The sequence below is a fragment of the Neodiprion virginianus genome, chromosome 1 (genome assembly GCF_021901495.1).
Source record: "Neodiprion virginianus isolate iyNeoVirg1 chromosome 1, iyNeoVirg1.1, whole genome shotgun sequence".
In the NCBI taxonomy this organism is placed as follows: Eukaryota; Metazoa; Arthropoda; class Insecta; order Hymenoptera; family Diprionidae; genus Neodiprion; species Neodiprion virginianus.
Genome location: NC_060877.1, coordinates 39,683,653 through 39,705,895, shown reverse-complemented (window position 1 = coordinate 39,705,895; position 22,243 = coordinate 39,683,653). Strand labels below are relative to the sequence as shown.

General features: G+C 42.5%; 1 protein-coding gene across 1 annotated transcript; it reads right to left on the bottom strand.

The window, feature by feature from the left end:
• Positions 1-1,733: 1,733 nt before the first annotated feature.
• LOC124297853 (F-box/LRR-repeat protein 14) lies at positions 1,734-17,949 on the bottom strand. Its single transcript, XM_046749203.1, has one exon. It carries the CDS (start codon positions 17,221-17,223, stop codon positions 15,790-15,792), a length of 1,434 nt encoding a protein of 477 aa, XP_046605159.1. The 5' UTR covers positions 17,224-17,949; the 3' UTR covers positions 1,734-15,789.
• Positions 17,950-22,243: the final 4,294 nt, after the last annotated feature.

The following is a 22,243-nucleotide window of genomic DNA, read 5'->3' as shown; positions in this document are numbered from 1 at the left end:
AAGGCAGAATCGTACTCACATGTGCAATGAAAAATATTATAAATACCTGTAAATTTTGTGTTTGGTTTTTCACCATCCTGTAATAATGGTGCATAAGTTTTTCTAGCACGCACATACAGTGTATACGCGTCCACATACACGTTCAATGGTGAAAAAACTATCCAACTTAAGGAGCGCTTGAAACTTGAAAAGTAAATATTTTGAAAACTATAGAACTTTGGTAGAGTAATTCGAAGCGCGTGTCAAATGATTTTTAGTGTAGAATCACTCTGCAAAAGTTCGGCGAAATCGAAGGGGGCCATTATCTGTCTTCCCATAGCCAGCACTTTTTTCCCCACTATCAAACAGAACGAGAGGTCCTTGGAATGAAAAGATTTGTATAGTTCTCCTTAAACGGGGTATTGGAAAAAAATTAATCATTTGAAGAAGGTCGTTTGAAGATATCTTGCCGAGCGTGAGATACGAGAAAGGAAAGGAAAGGAAAGGCGATGCGCGTAGGTTATACGAAGAAGCGACTTGAATACGCGAGTCGAGTTGCCTCGTAGTTCTTTGCTATGGCCTTAAGCCAGAACGCCGGTACACCGGGTGAAAAGGCGCAATGAAAATGAAGAGCGAGAAGAAGAAAGATTTCTCTTTACTCCGCCGAGTAAAGGTACTGGCAAGGAAGAGATGGGGAGAGAAAATAAAAATTGTTGAAAAAATCAGGTGAGAGCGAAAAATAGAGGCGACGAAGAATTACCAGTTTCCGTTGAACCCTCGACGGCCGCGTGTGAAATAACATCCAATGTCGACAAACGAACGATTCTGCTGCCGCCATAGAACTTGGAACTTGTACGTAAGCTCGTCTGTTGTGCGATGTTTTGCAACAATATTGCAGAATTTTCCTTACTATTTTACTTTTCTACCTGTTTTTTGCTATGTTTGCGAGAACATTTATTTTCACTCGACGTACAAATGATGTTGGGAATTGTGAGTGCGAGTGGGCAATGGAAAAATGAAATCAACGGGTGCAATGAGGGATGGAAAAAATAACATAAGGCGGGGTTGTTTAAAAAACGTAACATATTCTATATTTAACAAACATCTTCCGTTTATATTTACAACTCATTTTTTCTTCTTCTTCTTCTTCTTCTTCTTCTTCTTCTTCTTCTTCGTTTCAATTCATTGTTTTAATATTGCGTGTTCCGTAAACATATCATTTTCCTATATTTATAATGTTATCGGTTCTTGAGTATTTACAATATTTTTTAAAATTAGTATTACAATGCGACGAGAACGGAGTGATCAGCAGGTCGAATTCTCTTACGTTACGTAACAACAGGTAACAGAGATATTCCCCATTCTTAAATCAAACGATGCACTTGATCATTCCGTGCAGGCTCTACGTTTTTGCATATCTAATGTAAATCTTTTTTTTTCGATAGAAATATGGCAAATAAGGGGAAGAGAGGCGATCAACGATCAAACGGGAAAGAAATTTGGTATTAAAAAATCCATCAAGTTACGTAAATTACACTTAACCTATCGCTTGCACGGAATATGATCAGAGCGTTGCAGATTGCGTGATTATTATTCACCTATAAGGCCTAGGTATAGTTTTTACATTACCATTCGTAATCTCAAAATTTTCAAGGAGAAATTTTATATGCATAACATACATACAAGTCCTATAAATAATATATTCACAAAAGTGTAAGACGTATACGAGAAGCGTATTTTTTTTTTTTTTTTATTTTATCTTTTTTCTTTTTTGTTATAAATGGTATCAATTTTCATCATTCTTTTTTCTTTCAATCAGTTACGTTTAATTAATAAGTGTACTCGGATATTCTGTGCTCTGTACGATAGAGCTAGGGTCGTGAATATAATAGGTATGATTAAAGTGTTTAGAGTTGCACAGTTATTCGGCTAATTACGACAGGTATGTGGGTAAGTTGTAGGGCGGCAGTAAGGTAAATGTTTCCAGGTATAATATATTAGTGCTAACTATTGTTCTATATCATATACCGTAGCGTTGTACAATATTCTTTACGCTTAATTATACTTATTCCTATTATGATGATTATCATAGATTCATTCGACATCTAAAATCACTCGCGAACGATCTCTTAATCAATGTGAATCAATATTGATGAGTAAGAATCAATATTGGAATCGGAAATCAAGAAATTTCTGCAGCACAAATTGCGCTTCGTACAGATCCAACAAAAAGTAAAGATATTAAAATTATGTTTTATAACCAAGCCTCAAAGTACAAAGATTCGATTGCGATGGTACGGAATTGTTTTTATATTTTCTTACAATTCTAACGATACATTACAAATCGCGGTTGTGTGAAAAAGTAAACGTTATGCGTGATCGTTCGTGAAGAATTGTATAAATGTCGTATGCAGTTACGGAGAATTGAACAGTTGATAGAAAATCCCTTGAACAATTTTTAACAGAGAAAATTTTAGGTCATTTTTACTTAAGGCTAACATTTGGCATTCTCTTTTATTTTCGTTTTTCTTCAATTTATAACTTATGCCTCGTTATACGTATACGCAACGTTTGCTGTCTACACATACTAGATATTGGCTCAATTTTTTCGGATAACGTAAGGTACTTTAGCGAATAATTCTTTAGAAAAAAACACAATAAAGCACAAATTACATGGAATTCTGGTGGCAGAAAGTATTATGGTAATTAACGCCTGTAACCGGGAAGAGGATAACGAAGAAAGCTGTCGTAGGATACGAACTCAATAACGCAGGTTAGTCAAATAATTCGGGACGAATTGAAACTTGGACAAACGAAAAAAAGAAAAAAGAAAAATTATAAAAGTAAAAACGATTGGGAGAAAGCTTGGAAGATGAAGAAGATATTTCTGCAAAAGGCAAGCGTCTTTTCAGCAAGTTCTTTCTTACACGTTACAATTTAGCGCAAAGAAAAAAATAATATCGTCCTGCAATGAAGCAAAGAAGGTGCAGAGCGAAGTCTTTTAAAAATATCTTCTGGCATTCCTTTTTATACTTACTGCGCGAATTCGCATTTGATTGTGAGTTTTTTTTTCACCTATTATTTCGAATAAATCCTCTGCTTGCGTAGGTCCGACTTAATATTCTAAGGACGTGCGCCGGGCAAGAAGGGACGTGGTAGAAACGACAACGCGCACACTTTTTGCAAGGTTCACGGCTTGGATCCTACTTTCTTTTCGCCTTTCCTTCCGCCGCACGTCCATGGCTCGAATTCGACTCGCTAAAAAATGAAAAGCACTCCGTTCCAGAATTTCGTTTCACTTTATTTTCTTATTTCTCTTCACTTCACACTCCTTATTCTCGTCCTTTTTTTTTCAACTCCTCTTTATAAAAAATCTACAACAATGAACAATCAAAGTAATCTAACTACAATATGATTTCGGTGCGCGTCGCGTTGCAACGAATGTTTGTTGACTGAATATATTTTTCTTTTTTTTCAATTTTTATTCAAGTTGCTATGTTTTAATTTCAATTTTATTCAGGCGGCGGTAGTTATATGTATAATATATGTATATATACACACGCATACATATATACATATATACATGTATGCGTATATATATATGTATATATGTATATTTTAGCGAGTACATGCGCTTAATTGGTAGGTGTATAGTAAGTCAATTAGGTGTTTGATATCATACGTTTTCCCGTGTCTTGTTGGTATATTTTTTTCTTACATACAAGTCGTATATGCATCGATATTATGTATGTTACACAGCTAGACAAGGGTATGTCGAACTTGTTCGTTGATCAAATCGTACATATGCATGTAAAATCAAGCTCAGCGTTGAATTAACTCGTTGAAATGAAAAAGGATCCGATAATAATCTATTAATCACGCAAATCGTATAATGTGATATATAAATAAATTCTGTTTTTTTGAAAATTCATTCAAGAATATTGTTACTGCCTGGCAGTCGGAAATTATAAAATTACCTACGTATGAAAAACACTTTTATCGACAGATAACAAAACGCAAGGTAGATCAACATCATAATTGGAAAGTATAATATTGCTGCTCTGATATTACGGACGAATTAATGTCACTATCGTGCATATTTCCTGACGAATTCCAATAGATAAAAAAGAAAGAAAGAATCGAAAAAAAAAAACAAAACAAAAACAGGGGAAAAAGAATAAATTTATCGTCGTTACACTATTTTCCCTAGATACGGTCAACTAGAACCATAATAATAATGGTCGTAATAATATTTGTAACGATAATAATTGTAATATCGGAAACTAACTAAACAATATATTTACAAACAGAAACTTGAAAAAAAGTTTTTACACATTGTGATATTTCGACGTTATACAATATGTATATGTATATATATGTATATAATATGTACATAATCATCATCATAATTATAATCGTATAATTGCAGGGACGCTGCGCCCCGCTATGATACAAAACTATAACGATATCGTTAATTTTGAGGAGGTACATTTACTCAACTTATTCAATAATTAATAATGACAATAATGATAATAATAAGTAATAACTCACTTTACGTCTTTTCATGTTAATTGTGTATGTATATGCATTTGTATATGTACTATTACGTTGCTTCGTTTGAGGAGGGAGGGGGAACTTACTGTGTAAGACAGGTGACGGTACCACGGCACTATACTTCCTCTATACGGACCAGTCTCATCACCACTGTCAATGACGTCTATTTCCACAGTGTATGCAAATATACCATGTGTATATGTTGACCCACGATTACGCGTTGCAAATTTGATTAGCATCCTAGCCCCGTATCCTTTCATCTGTATATACCGAGAGGAAGTATTGTGAAAATTAGCAGGATGAGTGACTGACATATTCTAATGCCGGCTGGCCACCCCAAGTTTCAGCCGCCAAACGCGACGTATGGACGTTACGCAAGGCGAGTGCTTTTTTTTTTTTATTTAAGCAGATCTCAAATAAATGATTCGGTAATTCAGGTATGTGTGTCAATTATTTATTGTCGATTGACTGATTGTTGCATTACGAGGTATCGTAACAACGTAACCTCAACTCACCACTTGACGCGTAAGGGTTTGACAGCTCATGCGTCTGGTTTCGAAAATACCGCAGGGCACGATCTCATCGATCAATAGAGATCAATTATTTTGCGCATGTGCGGTCAATCCATCAGCCTCCCAACTTCCATCATTTCCTCAAGGTGTATCGTATGCCGGAAATATAGAGAAATTCTTAGATTCAAGAGAAAGGGAGAGAAGTTCTACGAACAGGCGAAAACCGCTCACATTCTTTCGCAGTAACAGGCGATTGAATATTTGTATGAAAAATGAAATGGCGAACCGGATACCGGTTTATACTTCTCAAGACTAATTCTACGATGACCATTTCTGTAATTTATGTCTACGAGACTGCGGATAATCACAATTATTTCAACATTTTTGATACGGTAGCCCGAGGCTACCTACCTACTTGTTTGTTTTTTCTTTTTTTTTTCGACAGCAGTTAAAATGAAAATTGTTGGTTTACGATAGAAATTTAGGAATCAAGCTCTGCCAAACTAGGTTATTTCAACCTCGTTGGGTTGTAAGGTCGTGTCATGCGCTTACACAACAAACGAACACATCCATTTGTATGTAATGACTTTTTCCCGACGAACAAAGACCCGCGTTACACACGCGTCGGAGGGCGAGGTCTGTAATACTTGGGCTTGGTCGTTGCTGCCCGATCCAGGCGGCAGTAAAACGGCGCTTAAATCCTACTTCTGCCTAACAAGATGCATCCGGAGATGTCGGCTCGCTCGCGCAGCATCCGGTCCCGATGATAATTTTGATAATAACACACCTAATGTAGGCACTCCGTCAGCACTGCCAAGCCACTGCAACGTGCGCAGGCTACGCGTTACGGACTCGTTGTTTCTCACATACTCCACCTCAAGACGATAATTACCAGGTATGTTGCATACCTGCCTTACTTGTAACTTTTTCGAAGATGCGCAATATCGTTTGTGCTAACACAGAAGGCCCGAAAGAGAGCTGTTGCGGATTCACCGCGTGACTCGTAACGAATTGTATATATTGCGGCATAATGCGTATAAAATTTTGTCGACTATCGCATAGAGCGAACCGCGCATGGCTGTATCAGACGTCCACCTCGTGCCGGTGCCTTGTTACTTATTCCTCTGCATCGCGTCCCGCATCGGCCGTGATACGTAAAACGCATAACGGATGAAGCGTAAGTAAGAGTCGAGTGATCGGATATGCGGGACCCGCAGCTGAAGGCGGGAGCGCGGCGCCGTCGCCTTCTTAGAAGTTAGATAGCAGTTATCAAGCAGGTAAAGCCATGATGGCCGCCCGAACTCTCTGCAGGTATCGTGACGAAATTTCACACACGGATGCACAAGGTACGTATAGGTACGTGTATAAATCTACAAGCTCGCCTTGCTTCGCTCGCCCGCGTATCACGTGCGTGGAACTTTGGACGAGCGGGACGTGTACGCGTATGCCCATGCCGATGTATGTCGTACGCACATGCGTGTACATGTACCGGCAGAAAGGTATAACGCTTACCTACACGTTGCCGCTGTTACGTATCGGAGACACACGCGTGTATCTAACAGGTAAGTGTTCGATAAATATCAAGCTCGGCACTCTTTTCGTTTCGCTGGACCGTACGAGTGATAAAAAATTTAAACATCAGGGCCGAAGGAATTCCGAACCCTTGGACTAACGCTGCGCGACGTAACGTTTTATTTATATAAATTGATTTTACCGAATGCCTCAATCTTACGCGGCTTCGCTAGTCTTAAGCTTACCGGGGCGAGACGAAAAATCGATTTCACGTTTCCGTTTACGAGTAATTCGAAAAATTGTAATGATGGTAATTTCGCGCGACCGAGAATGGTCGTGTAGTGTGACTTTCAGAGCGAATCGTGCCCATCCGCGTAATGTGATAGATTCGCGAAAATTGAATTCCCTAGACCGAGATTTTTAGTGTGAAGTAGCGTAAGTCGAGTACGGCTTGACTGAATTAATTTGTGAAAAACGACGAATCTGTAGAATATTCGACGAGCGAATTCGATTAACGCTGGTAGAAATTTCGACGTCGCTGCCGTTGAAACACTCGCGATTTAATTCCGGCTGTACGATCATTTTCAGCATCCGTGAGTTATTCAGCGATATTTCACGCCTAACAAAATGACAGTAGGAATAGTTGGGCTACGATTTCACCCTTGACGAGTGCCTAAAAATTGGCAATTTAATTTGCTAAATCAACTCGTTTCACGCTTCACGTATGTATTGCTTATAGTTTTCTCTCGGCTCGAAGTAACTTCAACATTGTCAACTACCACCGAGATCTTCGAATGGGTTGTCGTACTTCCAAACGATAGACTATAGATAACTAATTATCGCGTCACAGTTGAGCAGGACTCGAATTTAAGCCTTGCCTGCGAAAGCCAAATATTTACCCTGTTGAGGTTTAGTAACGTTATCGTAACGATTCATGCCGAGGAAAAAGCGTTGCTGAAAAACATATGTAAAACATATGAACTTATATTTTCAAATCTTCGTTCCTTCAAAATCATTGTAAAAATAGTAATTATTTCCTCCAATGTTTCGTTACGATAACGTTACTAACTTCAATGTCGGAAGTATTTTTCACGTTTACTTTACGATACGTCCGATGTTTGAGGAAAAACACGAATGCAGGCAATTGGCATTAGTACGGTTTGCTGGCTTAAGTGCATACTGCGATGTACCGTTGAAGAAAACAGTTTGGTAGTCAGTTTTCGTCAATACAGCTGTCTCGGAAGTAATGGTATTTTCTTTTAAACGTTGGGCATTTACAGCGCCAATAAGTTCGGCCATTACACGAGGACGTTAAATTAAACCAAGTATACAAGAACAAGGTTTCCTAATAGCAAGAAAGTTGCCTTTCTACATCCACCGTTAAACGCAAAAACGAATCCGGATACATAAATTATGATTTTGACGCAGCTCGAGGAAAGTCGCTGGAATTTTATCCAAGATGAGAAGAAAAAGGAGGTACATAAAAAAATTTAAAGCTTTTAAAAAACGATGATCTCACGGACGGTGACTGTGTTGAATTTGTCTTACAGGTTCATCCATAACCGCAACAACTACAATTACGACTAAAAACCGTTCGATTTAATTTCCGACTCAATTGTGTCCGAAAAGGAAAAACTAATCCAGATTCCATTTGAACCCGCGTGGTTGTTTCGGTCTATTCTTATTGTTAGCAATGAACAAAATGGGAGGAAGCGCGTCGAGGTCTTGCCGCATTTCGTGGCCTTTACTCGATTTCGTCAATTTTGTTTTTCGTCAAGTCAGAAAAGCTACATCTACGTAGTTATGATGGCGGGTTTTTACGCGGTAGTCTCGCTTCCTCCACACGTGGAGCCCGGGTTTGCCCTAAAAAGAAGAGAAATAAATATTTAACGGGCCAAGTTTGTCGGGTAAAGGTTCTGGCCCTGCAACGTCGCTAACAACGAACCTGGCCTGCTCGCCTCGGGTCAAAGTTTTGCGACGCCCGGTATTATAGTTGGAGAGGCAGCCGTTTACACGAGTTTGGCGAGGGTGGGGGTGGTACACCTCGAGTGCCGACGGCCGATAGCCTGCACCCCTTCGTGACTCAACTGTTTTCACCCTGTCGTAAAGTTATAAAATCCAAAAGTTTTTACCTCCCCTGTCTCTCACCCTCAACGCCACCCTTGCCAAAGCCAAAAAGCCCCTCGGTATCTGGGCCACGGGCAGTTTCTCTCTTCCTTCATCTTATTTCCTTATCGCTATTTATCACGAATTCATCTCCAAAGATATATATATATATATATATATATATATTTTCAGCTGCAGTATTTATAATACTCTGTACTCGAAATCCCAACGAAAGATATAGCGAATTTCACCCACGTTTCGCGACGATGAGTAAATCGAAATCACAAACAAGTATTGGTGTTGTTTGTTTGTTTGTTTTTTTTTCCATCCTTTCAATCAAGAAAATTGATTAAATCTGAATTCAAGTATACATTTTTTTATACTTGTTCATACCCCACGGTTCACATACCTACTTTACTTTCAATGGTAATAGCAAGATTTTTTTTGCCAGAAAACACATTTCAGTGCAAAGAATTTATTATTGTGAGGAATGCTTGTCGGAGCTCCGAGTTATCTTCGCAGGAATCTTTCGTTGATACAATTAGCAGGCACAAGAATTTTCGTATCGGATGGCTGAGAACAATAAGCGAACGAAAGTTTTAAGAAGATTTTCTTAAAGTATTTCTATTATTTAAATTGTGATACTTGAAGTGCGTTATTTTCCCCGATTGCTTTTAAAAGTATAATTAATCTTTATCTCGTATTATTGTCTACACCCGTCGCACACTGAAATCAAAAAAAAAAAAAAAATTGGTTCATGCTCAAAGGTAACGAAAAATTACTGACGTAATACGAAAATGTAGTTTTAACCCTCAAATTTTCTTGTACTCAAAGCGTAAATACCTATCGAGGGTTTTATTATTATTCCCTGAAAGAGCAACAACAGCACCACGTACAGAACGTGTCTGCACGCCAAATATTCCGGACAGTACAGATCTCTACGATATGCTGTAGGGTCGTAAGTCTTAAGCGTAATTAAAAATTTCTATCTATTTGTATGTAGTTTAATTCACTCTTCCAGCGTGCCTTTACCGACCATTGCTCATTTTCCCAATTTGAGTAAAGATTTCAAACCGACGGATCGCCTGGAAAGTTGCTCACCACGCGTATGCAATCGAAATAACCATTCCAGCAAGAATTGCCGTGCACAACTGCAGTTTCAAATCTATAAAAAATGACCGCTTGAACCTGACGTGGTGATAATTAAAAAAAGTGATAACGTAACAACATTGACAAAATTCTGGAGGCAATAATCAACTACAGCGTTGTTCGGTTTAAAAATTAGTGAAGAGGAATTTCCACGGATCGAACGAAACGCGTGTAGGCGAAGGTACATCCGGCGGAAAATTCTTCGATACACCGACGGTACGGAAACGTGGCCACGATCGCACGGCAATATCCACCCATATACAGGCACTAGGCATCGTCTACGAGGGTCTGGCTATGGTCTGGGGCATTCGCCGCGGATGGGGCGGCCAGACAATGAGTAACGGGGCTGCGAAGGGGACCACCGCCAGGGGAGCCTAGGGAACACACCCTTTCTCGGCACCCTACCTCCGCTCCGTCTCCAATCGATTACAATAGCACCTAGCCTACGGAGGGTGACTCCCTCGTTATGCGGGGTTCCCCCCGTCACCCCGTCGCCCCCATCCTACTCCTAACCTCGGGGCACCCTCGCCGAGGCTACACATCCACCCCCGCGGCGCCAGGTCACGTGAACCTGACCAACGCTATTAATTTGACTATTTCTTTCCTTTCTCTTTGTCATCCTGTCGTTTCCCTTCGTATTTTACGTTTTATTAACTTTTTTTCTTTGATTTTGTTTTTTTTTTTCCTTCATCGTGCGAAATCGAAAGCGAGGGGATGCGGGTATTTTTATTCATCCCTGTTCCTAGACAATTTTCGTTATTGTCGAGAGTGAACTGTGGTCTCATATTACCGCGCGATCAAGGGTTTAGGAGTGAATGAATGGACTGGATATGGTCGTTGATCGATAACGTCAAAATGTTTTCAAAATTGAAACTATAATGCAAAAAGGGTCGTTCAAATTCACGTGTTGGTAGGCTTGGAATATCTTGGTTTGACCTACTCAGTTTTTGCGTTCGGGCACAATGGAGGGGCGGCGCGAAGATTCGCACAGAGGAATGACCGATGATAGGGGGGCGTTTGAGGGTTTCGTAGTATCGCGGTGCGTAACAGAGTGTTTCAAAACATTACGTTCACAACGTTCTATAGTCACCGCCGCTAAGGAAATTTCACTCGAAAAATTTGAAATAATTTACAGAAGAATTGATTTGATGATACAAAATTGAAACTTCAGACTTCGTAAGAACGATCATCTTTGGCACGTCCGCCAAACAAAATGATAGCAAGCATGGATTTTGTATAACGATTTTATCTTCAATGAAAGTCCAAAATCTCAAAATTCACTTGGATCACTTGGAGAATTCTTATAGAAATGATTCATTCCAAAATGTTTATTTTTCTCAAATTTGCGTATCGAATTAATTCAATACCAGTGAATTCTCTTCTGTTGCGCGGGGGGAATGGTCGAGAATTGTATATAGAAAAATTTCAATCTGGTAAAATTCCTGGTGGAATTTCGTAGAAAAATAAAAAAAAAATGAGGCGAGGGCGGCGCGTCAGAGCTGAAAAGAGAGAAAAAAAGAACGGGAGTTGTTGGAGCGGACGCTTCGCCTCCGGAAAAACGGAGACCATAGGCACGGGGAAAAGTTTTTATAACGAAGAAACTTGGAGAACGCAAGAACCTGAGCATTTGTACAATGGCGTCGCGTCCCGATACAGTGAGGGATTTTGCTTCACGTACGTGATTATATACGTCACGAAAATGGAGGCGAGAGAATTACGCGTGTTCCGTTGTAGTAAGATTTATGTTTATGAACATGGAAGGAGCTGGTAAGTAAGTGACCAGGTTTCGACGCCGTCTGTGTATTATGACAGTTGATGTTATGGGTAAACAAAGGTGTAACTCATAAATCGGCCGAAAGTAGAAACGATTAGAAAAAAATTATCGCGACAGGGAAAAACGGATCGGAAATATAACACGTTAAATTACCGCACAGGTGCTGATTTCTTCGAGGCGCAACCTTCGATTATCATTATCCAGACACTCGTGTGAAGTAGTCATCGGCTTCATCCACTCTTTCCACCTTCGAGCAATTTTTCTTGTATTAATCCTCATCGGCAATTATTGTCCGAGGGTTTCGCCTGCGTACACCGACGGCGATTGAAACAATATTTAGTCAAATGTTCGCGTCTCTTGAATGTTATTTAAAAAATTGGTTCGAAATTCAGGTTTTTCCAACTTTTTTTCATTCCGTTTATCCCATTCATCGAACACATCTTTTTTTTTTCTTTGTTATTGGAGGAATAAAAGGGGCGGATGTAGAAAATCCAAGACCAAAGATAAGTTGGAACGAAAGAGTCAATTAAATTTCCTTGACAGTGTATTGTTACCGGTCATTGCTAGTGGATTCGAGGAAAAATATTTTACCGGTTATTCCGCAAAGCCACTAACATGAAAAATATGCGTAAACGTTTTTTTTCCGTACGTACAACCACGTCTAATTCCGTCAGAATAATACCGTACTAAATGAATAGATATCTACCCGTATGGGAAAAGAATTTTTGCCTCTCCGAAGGAGTAAGGCGAGCCTGTATTTCCAGTTTTATTTTTATATTCGCGTCGTGCAGAGACGCGCGGGGCCCCAAGATTCGGGTTTTTAGGGCCCAAGCGCTGGCGGGTATCCAGGTAGACGGGCACGTATTCCGTCGGTGTGCGTGCGTGTCTATGTTACGCGTTATACGCGTATCGAGCCCGGCTGAAATTCAGGTTCTCCTCGGAACTTCCAACAGAGGCTGGCTGTTGCAAGCCCTTCTTTGGCCCGGTGCCCTTCGGCTCGACTTGGGACGACGGGTCCCTTAGATATATACTACATACTCTGCTTCCAGTACAGTCGCTCGGAAAAGTTTTCACTGTCCTTATTTTTTTCAATTTAGCCGCGATACATACGTTTTTCATTCTTTCTTTTGCTTGGAAATAATACAAGGGAAGAATGGACCCAATTGGATAACGAAAATACGAGAATACGAGCATGAGAAGTGTTTGAAAATATTGAAGCACCATCTTCAGATGAGTCTGCGGAAGGCTGGACGTGGCTTTATCGGACATTTGTCAACCCGATTTTCCCATTTTCGGTCTTGTCTAACCGTTTCAGTTCTGAGCCTTCTTCCCTATTTCCTTTCCTCTCGCTCCTCCTACAAACGGAAGAACCCATAAACCTTATTCAAATCGTACTTCAGGCATGCCGAGCTTGATATTAATTCGAAAACTTGGTTGTACTCGAATGCCGATTCGGAAATGACACGTGTACCCTACGCACACACGTGATAGAGACGTGCGCATTAAATATATGCATGTGTGTACAGCTAACGCAACAGTACCTAACACCTTGCTGTAGCATTGACGCGATGGGTAAGAGCCGTTGCCTTCTTCGTTTCTACTTCACGCCTGGGTACGTATGTAAACATATACATACACACATACGAACTCACGCACACACGTATGCATGTAAACACGAGGTACAGGAACGCACGTGTGTCCGTCCGGCACCGCGACTCTGCAATACGCGATCAAAATCCACGATTACTTATCTTTCGTAAACTATAAATTCGTCGATTTACTATTTTATTTACCACTATTGCATCCGTTGCTATCTTCCTTAAGTCGTCAATTCACCGTTACGGAAGCAAAAACAAATTATTTAAGCGTACGTCAACTTTTGTCAGAGTTCCACATCTCTGGCAGCTGATGAGAACTTCAAAACACGTGCAGTTTCAATATTTTGTCATAATTGTCAGCGATAATTTCAATTGTGCTGTAGAGAGCACCCCGTGGGTATGTTAATGACATGATAGTATTTTCAAAACACTTTCGGATGGTTTCCTTGTATAACGATAGAGAATTCGGTATATTTGAAGACGCATTTTTATTTTTTTTTTTTTTTTGATCAAATTGATCAGCACCGTAAATGTTGGTTGTTTGAATTTAAATACTTAGGTGGAAGACTTATGGTCTGGAATTGGGTGAAAATATTGAATTCTGAAAAAGACTCCCGGTACGCGGAATTTCGGAGAATATGTATCACTCGGATAAGCGTTCATATCCTACGCGGTAGAAAACCCTATGCATTTGCGTGCGAGGGTTTGGGTATTGTGCTGTTTTCGATATCTGAGATTATACAATGGTCCACACCGCAAGGCAGCACCGTTAATCCGTTACGGTTTACCCTCTACCAAACACCGTTTCCATTTCTTCGTTGACACGATAGTGAAATTTTAAAAACCCGCCATGTTCCAGAAAATGTTTCGAAATTATTCTTGTAGCTAACTTGGTGCTGAATATCTGAATTTCGGACATATATCGCTCGATTCTTTATCGCTCTAAGATTATACCTAACTTGATAATGTATTTACCGACGATGTTATCTTCAACGGGTATCTAATGCAGCCTTAACGTAACGTAAAAGCCCGCGTATTATATGACGTCACAACCCTCCCGCATGATTTAATACACCAAGACGAGTCCAAAGTCGGGTTATCGCGTATGAAAGAACATCAGCATGAAAACGCACGTCTAGCAGATGGTTAGAGTCGTTCAACCATGCTTCAACCACGGCTCGAAGTGTCGGTAAATCTTTTGGGCATAACAAGTGTAAGCTTGTTGCTGTTAACCAAAGGCTGACGAGTCTAACTATCCTACCGCATCAACTCGGACTTGTCGGGTATATCGAATAATCCCTGGAAACTAAGTTCGATCTATGTATTACATTTTTATTTCTCGACCCTTGAGCGGCGACGGTTCGCTGCAATTGACGATGGCGATGCTGACTGGTGTCGAAGGTGGAACAAGAGGAGAATGTCGGAGAGTTTTGGTCGCGATGCCAACGTGGCAAAACTGCTTAAAGCGTGGGTGGAGTGTACGTACGGACGTACGACACAGTCGAATCGATTTCACAATATCGTTCCTCCTCCTACGTATCGCCGGCGTACACGTATGCATGCACGCAGCTATTTCTCTCCACGTAGATGTGGTTACGCGTCGTATGTAGCTTCGGCGCAAATGCACACAACCGCGCGCGCGCGAGCGAGCATGCATGCAAACACACACGCATATATATATATATATATTATATGTATATATACACTCATGCGTGATGAACCTAGTGTTCAAGCTATACATATTTATACATTACTGGGGTGGTTGGAGATGTACGATGAGGACGTAGGCGCGCAACCATCAATGTTTTCGCGTGTGTCATGCCTTCTATGTACGTATACGGATATGCCTGTGCACTTATGTAGGTGCATATCGTAAGTTTGTTCAGAGCTATGGTTGGTATGATACGTTCACTCGCAGCTATCCGGATGGAGCGAGAGAGAGAGAGAGAGAGAGAGAAAGTGGGGGAGGGGGACAGACACTCATTGCACGTTGAAATTCGAGGCAAAATACGTAGAGAGAGTTCTTGTTCCTTGCACGGCGGAGCGTGTGAGTGTGAAGAGGTATTTTTCTTTATATATAAACGTGTGTGTATATATATATATATATATATATATGCACACACACACACACACACACGCGCGTACTTGGATTATAATAACAGAAGAAAACGTCGGTATCTCTTTGCGATATTGTGTGCGGTGCCTCGATAAGGAGTCATGACAGAGTGATAGGTACCGTGATTCACCGTTTCTGTCTTTCTTTGTTTGCAGAGCAACTATTTAATATTATACTATTCTTCATCGTTTCGTCTATCGTGTATGCGTAACGAGAAATTCCGGTGTTGGTTCAATGGAAACTAGTATACATGTGACCGTTACGCGCTTCTAACAGTCCAATAATGGTTACGATAGCAGGTAGGTAATAGTTTTTGATAACAATAAAAAATATAATTAATTGATAATAATCACGATGCAAGTCGAAGGTGCTTCGTATCCTTTCTTTGTCTTGTTTGTTCGTTCCGTTTTCGTTTTACCCTTCAACGAACGTGTGTTAACCTTAAGCGAAATGTTCCTTTTAGACACTAGTGTTCATTTGGGAATGCCATCACCGCAGATGCCATAGTCCAAGGTTTAATATACTTAGCTGAGGCAATTCCATAATCCTTTCTAATCCGGTTTTCGTGATCCTCGTACAACCGTATAAATCGATGCATTTCAGATGTTTCATGCTCTCGGCAATGGTGGTGAGTCCTTTGTCCGTGAGCCTGCTGCACTGGCCAACGTTAAGGGTTTCAAGTTCGTGGAGGGTTTTGGCAATCTTGCAGATTCCCTCGTCGCTAACTTGACACGCGGATAGGGACAGGGACCTGAGGTTGAAAAGGCCCTGAGAAATATGAACCAAAGCCTGGTCCCCGATTTTGTCGCAAAACGAGACGTCGAGGGATGAGATTCTGCTACTGCCCTCGGCCAGATACGCCATGCCGATGTCCGTTACGTTGTCGCAGGACCTGAGGTTCAGCTCCCTCAAGCTCGGCATCTTCGCGAGGTGTTTCAGTCCCAAGTCCGTCACGGACACGCAGAAGGACAGGTTGATGGACTTGAGGGTTGTAAGGCCGACGGAGACGTGCCTCAGTGCCTCGTCGCTGAGCCGTTGGCAGTCCTGGAGCCCGAGGTGTTCGAGGGCCAGGTTGCCGTCGGCTGTGTCGCGGTTCAGACCTGCCAGATGGGCGATGCCCTGGTCCATAACGTGCCAGCAGCTCCGGAGGTCGAGTTTCTTGAGTTTCTTGAGGCCCCACGCGATCAGGAGGAGTCCGGTGTTGGTGACGTTGCAGCACCCGCCGAGCTCGAGAACCTCGAGATTCTTCAGGTACTGCGCGATCCTCCCCAACGACGTGTCGGTCACCTGTTTGCACAGGGACAGATTGAGCTCCGTGAGCGATGGCAGTTCCTGGATCAACGCGTGAGCCAGACCGACGTCCGTCACGTTGTAACATCCGGAAAGGTTGAGCGACTCGAGGTTCGGCACCCCCTGGACTACGTCGCGGAGGGAACGCCTCAGGGAGAGGACCTGGACCCGCTTAACCCCGCGGCGAACGAGGCTGGCGAAGAGTGCCGGCGACGACCTCCTCAAGTGCAGCCTGGCCTCGACGCCTCTCCATACGGACCTGTGATAGGCGGCGTCCCTCCACGCCGCGCATACTTGGGCCGCTCGTCCCTTGTCCCTGACGTCGAGGTAGCTGAATATCAGGGCAAGGATCTCGGGATAGAGGCTGGACACGTGGGTACTCGCCGCGGAGTTTCCCCTCGGGATCGGAGGGAACTGCCTCGGTATTCCCTGGTGGTTGGTCGTAAGATTCGTCGCCCCGTTGCCGTAGTGGGGTGGGTTCGAGGGGGTGTGCTGTATCGTCTGAGTGTGAGGGGTCGAGAGGGCGAGGTGGGGTTGGTGGAGCGGATAGTATTGAGGCCTGTGCAATACCGTCGAGCCTCTCAGGGGCGGGAGAGCCGGTAATTCGGTCAGCAACAGCTGACCCTCTTCCATCTTCGTTCTTCAATGCTGCAGGGGGCAACGATGCCGGTTATCGTCTATCGCGTGCATAATAACCGCGGTCTCGGCGGACAAGCTGCTCAGCGATCAGCTGCAGATTTGTCTTCACCAAGCCATTTCAGAGGCGGGACTTCACTTCCGGTATCCGGCGAGGTCACTTTCAACACTCAAACCATCCGGCAGCACTGTACGAATATATTATTATCACTGCTACGCCTATATCTATCCGGGTGTCGTTCTCGTTTGCGTGCCGCAGCGACGGACGGAGATAAGTCGGACGTGGACCCGACACACGGCACTATTACGACTACTGGCCCACGCTTTCCAGCCCCGTCACCGAACCTGCACAGTGAAAAACAGACCACAAGGGTACACCACTTCCGTCGATCGTGGGGTGGGGAGAAGAAAAATCCTTTCGCACACCTATCGAAACACACCGAGGACACACCGACGACGATGGACCGAGTTTGACGTGGTCGCGTCGTTACGTTAACCGCTCGTCGTCGGGTTACACGACACGTCGTGATACATCAGGTGGACGCGACGGAACCGATCGAATTGCGACCGCGCAACTACGCCTGCGAACTCACGCACGCCGGGTACACGGAGAGGAAAAATACACGTATTACGGAGAATAGAAACGCGCGTTCTCTACGAGTATGCGAGTGATTGCGAGGTCACTCGTCGTGGATTGGGGTGAGCGACATGGCGCCGAGGTTAACGAGTGCGCTTCCAGTCGCGTACTGCGGTTCAAGCCCCGCGTTCGAACTTGGCGGCGAGCGCAGCGCGCGGCGCGCGGCCAGGTGGCGGTGGGATCAGAGCCCCGCGGAGGGGGAAGGGGGCGGGGCCAGGGACGGCTCGGACAGAGGCCGGATTGGCGGGGCCGCGGCGACGCAGGGTCACGTGACCCGGCCGGCGGATATCGATTCGGGCCGCTCTGCGGCGGCATTTTTAAGTTTTCGCTAGGAGAGGCGGGACCAGCCGCGAGGCGCCCCCGCTGCTCCCGTTCGCCTCTCGTTCGCTACCGAACTCGATCGTGCCTCGATAACGTCGATTGATTTTTTATTTTTCACCTTTTACTTCGCTTACACTACGCTCGTACGTACATGTGTATTCTACACGTACCTACGTCCTTCTAGCCTTTTCTTATAGTACAAGATCTGTCGCATCCTGCGCGCATCGTACATACACTTTCCATCTCGTTCTCTCTTCCTTTCCTCCTGTTCGTCTTTTTATTGCCTCCTTTCCTTATTCCTCTATACGTAGTTACGTTATCATATATGATATCGAAGATACATGTGATACGGTAACTATGCGTACGCGTAAGCGTGTGTATTCAACATCTCGGTGAAATCGGACGAGAAACTTTGTTGCGTAGGTTGGGAAAATGTCGCTATACGATAAACTTTCCAGTAGAGGCTGTAGAGAGGGCGGGAGTTGCGCGCGGCGGGGGTGGGGAGGAAATTTTTTTCGAATTGTCCGCGCGCCGCATACGCGTTCGACCGCGCATAGGCGTTGAATTGCAAAATTTATAATATATAACAGAGGCACGGCCGTATACTCGCTGCACCGGCTCGTGTACGCAAATATAATTTCTACACGCTGTATGCATAAGCCTAATCTATGTGCGTACTCGTTCAAATAATATGCATGCATGTGCGTACAATACCCGAGCCACGGGTGCGCAGGTGCGCCATAAGACTCTAGGATAGACGGACCAGCTCTGGGTCTCTGGTGGGTCAAACCCGTTTACCTCGAAGCCGATTCCAGGATACAAAACGGTGTCTACAGTACCCGCAACATTTTTATTCACAATTTCTCATACCGCTTCTTCTTCTTCTGTGGTCTCGTTTTTCTCCCGAAGAACAGAGGTGAGACGGTGGTTCATGACGATTCTCCGGAATGATCCGACGTGGATCTACCTTGCGAATATCTCGGGACAAACCCTTGACAATTATTTTCACAACATAAACCGCGCACCTTGACGCAGGAAAATTTTACGTTATATACCCTGCCGACCCGATCGGGTGAAACTCGGAGAGCTTTGTAGTTTCAGTTGATGACCTGTGCAAGCAGATGCACATGTGCGCGTGCATGAGTCTGCAATGGCAAGGTAAGTCGTGGATGTATTTGTCATGTACGTTATAGGCGCCGATGTGTACGCCTGGCTGCAGTCATGCACCTATAATACACAAGCAGGTATCCACCTGCCAGGTCTGCCAGAGCCACTACCAGGTGGCTGGTGATCGTCAGGTTTCGTGCCGCGGTGCCGCTCTGCAGTTGCCCAATATTGTTAATGTAATAATCGTAAACACGCGTTGCCTCCTGGTGTATTCAGCTACGCTGCATACATGTATGTACGAAGGTACCTACCTATTTACATATACAAGTGCTTAGAATTACACGAAACTGCATGACGGTTGCGAATGTACTCGTTCTGCGTGCTAATTGAACTTATTCAAATTTTTCGAGGTGGTTAGGTGTTTGTATTGCCACAAATGCCTGTGCACGAAATGTTGTTACTAAATTTGGGACGGCAAATTTATTACTTAATTGGCAGGAATGTGTACTCCGATAAAACTAGTTAGTCAGAATTACTACATACAAAGTAGAAAATTAAGTCAAGATCCGAGGACTACGTTATCGGCGAATAGTGTCTATATTATGCCATGACAGAAAATGTCTGATCGGATAGACTGAATTGTCGATGACGCCTTGTCAAATGAATGTTTAGTCACCGTGACTACATATTATCGTAGATAAAATAAAACATATTTGTTTATGTGAAAAATATGTGATCAGTCACATGACAGTTCCAGTCATGCGCAGCGTAAAAATTCATTCGTCGGATAGATCGCGGACACCGATTTCGTTACTCTAGACTTTACCTAAACCATCGAGACGTAGTAAAAGAATTCGCTGGATCGTCAAACCGAGCGAAAGAAAATCTGCAGACTTCGTCAATTTAAAACTCTCCAAGTGCATTGGGTGGGTGGACGAAAAAATATTCGGTAATGCTCTCCGGTATCAATCTCATAACTCAGAAACGCTGCACTGATTCAGGTCCACTTCCCCGTTTTAATCTCTTGAGTAAAGATTTACACTCTGATACGGCTTATCTGTAGCATAGATACCGCTTGTCGTTCCCTAACATTCTGTAGACGAATAGATAGACAGACTGCAGAAAGATAGACAAGAAGAAAGATCCGGCTTGACTTCATGGCTGTTACATAGAAAACATGCAGGGTCGCGGCGGATTCCTGACGAAGAATGGTCTCTATTGTGCATATCTACAAGAATGCACACTCGATTTACGTGAGAAAATTCGATGGCTGGATTATAACGAAGGGTGCGAGCGCGGTGGAGCGCCGTTTTTTATAGTAAAAAACGTAGAACACACAGAGAAGATAAATACTCGTGCTTCGCGATCTGCAGCTGTTCCACGCAGCATGTATTTATACATAGACGCGTAACGTTCGTGCAGCGGCTACATACATGTTCCGTTATCATTCACTGGGCCGCGTACATAGATACTGGACGGCGGCTTATCGTGCGTGCCGCCCCCACCAGTTTTTTTTACAACTTATATTATACGTCTACCCAGCCCGAAGTATAAAAATATGAATGTATACGGCTTGCGTATTGAACGACCCTTCGTGCATCGTCAAACATGACCAAGTCTGCGATCAAAAAATGAACGTCTTGCAAGACGCTCTATTCAAGCCGCAACGTAAAAACTTAATCCTACAATAAAACCGTCATTAAAAATTTTCGAAACAACAACCCAAATGTTTCACAATCTATATACTTAAATTGCGCTAACTCTCTCGTTTGTTCGTAAAATCATCTATACTTGCATAGATAATTCGTAGTTCCGTCGTAGTTACAGATCACTTATTGTTGAACGAATTCATGAATGTGTGGGAAATCTGAGAGAGATCTAATTCGATTTCAAGTCAAGTACAGAAAACAATTTTAAATTAGTGTTTCGTATTTTTTCATTTTTCAATGCTATAATCAAATAATACTGCCCGGGATGAAGGTTTGGAGTCACAGAGAAAATGGTGTTTTATATATTTTGGGATTATAGATTTTAAATCGTTTTTCGAGCTGATTTATCCTTCATGCGATCGAGTCAGTCGAGAAGTGAGAAGGTTTTGGTACACAAGTCATTACGATTCAAGTAAATACTGAGAGTTTGAGATTGCTTTCAAAATTCATACAAATCCTTGTATTTTAGCATCGAAGTTCAAAATGGCGGTCTGATTACTAATATCATAACCTTACTTAACGTTTATTTACCCGGTTAGAGAACCACATCGATATTGCGAAAACTATAACGATACTTCTTACACCCTCGATCGTGAAAGCAGGTTTTGATCAATTGTTATCGACGGCTTACAATAAGTATTTTTGTTATAATTCGAGTCTTAAAATATATCTAACTTGGTTGAGCACCACTTTGAGTGAAGTAAATTGATAGACGGGGACATGAGACGGTGCAAGGTAAAGAATTCGAAATTGACGGTACATATTACAGGGAAAAATTGCATGAAATCTCAAATAAGGCGTGGGACAGCCGAAGATATTTCCATGTGTGTCCATGGTTATGTTCTAGGATTTATCGCCACCTATTGGCACGAGCAGGATGACTACCGTTCCGTAATCCTTGTCTTACCAGCATCCGTCACTATAAGAGTTGTATATTGTACCAGCGGAAACTACGTCAATATGATTAGCGACCGTGAATATAACTTGTTCTTCTTACCGACTAACCCAAGCCTCTGTCGGCAGGGTAGCGTACATTTTCCCATTACCGACAGCGATATTGCCGGAACTTTTTTCCTCTACGAAATGAATAAAATTATTAATATATATACATATATATATACATATATATATATATGTATATATATATTGATAATAAGCAATTTTGTCGTACAAATCAAATACTCGAAAATTTTGAAATTCATACACTGTTGAAAATCAACCATGGAAGTTGGATGACTGCCAA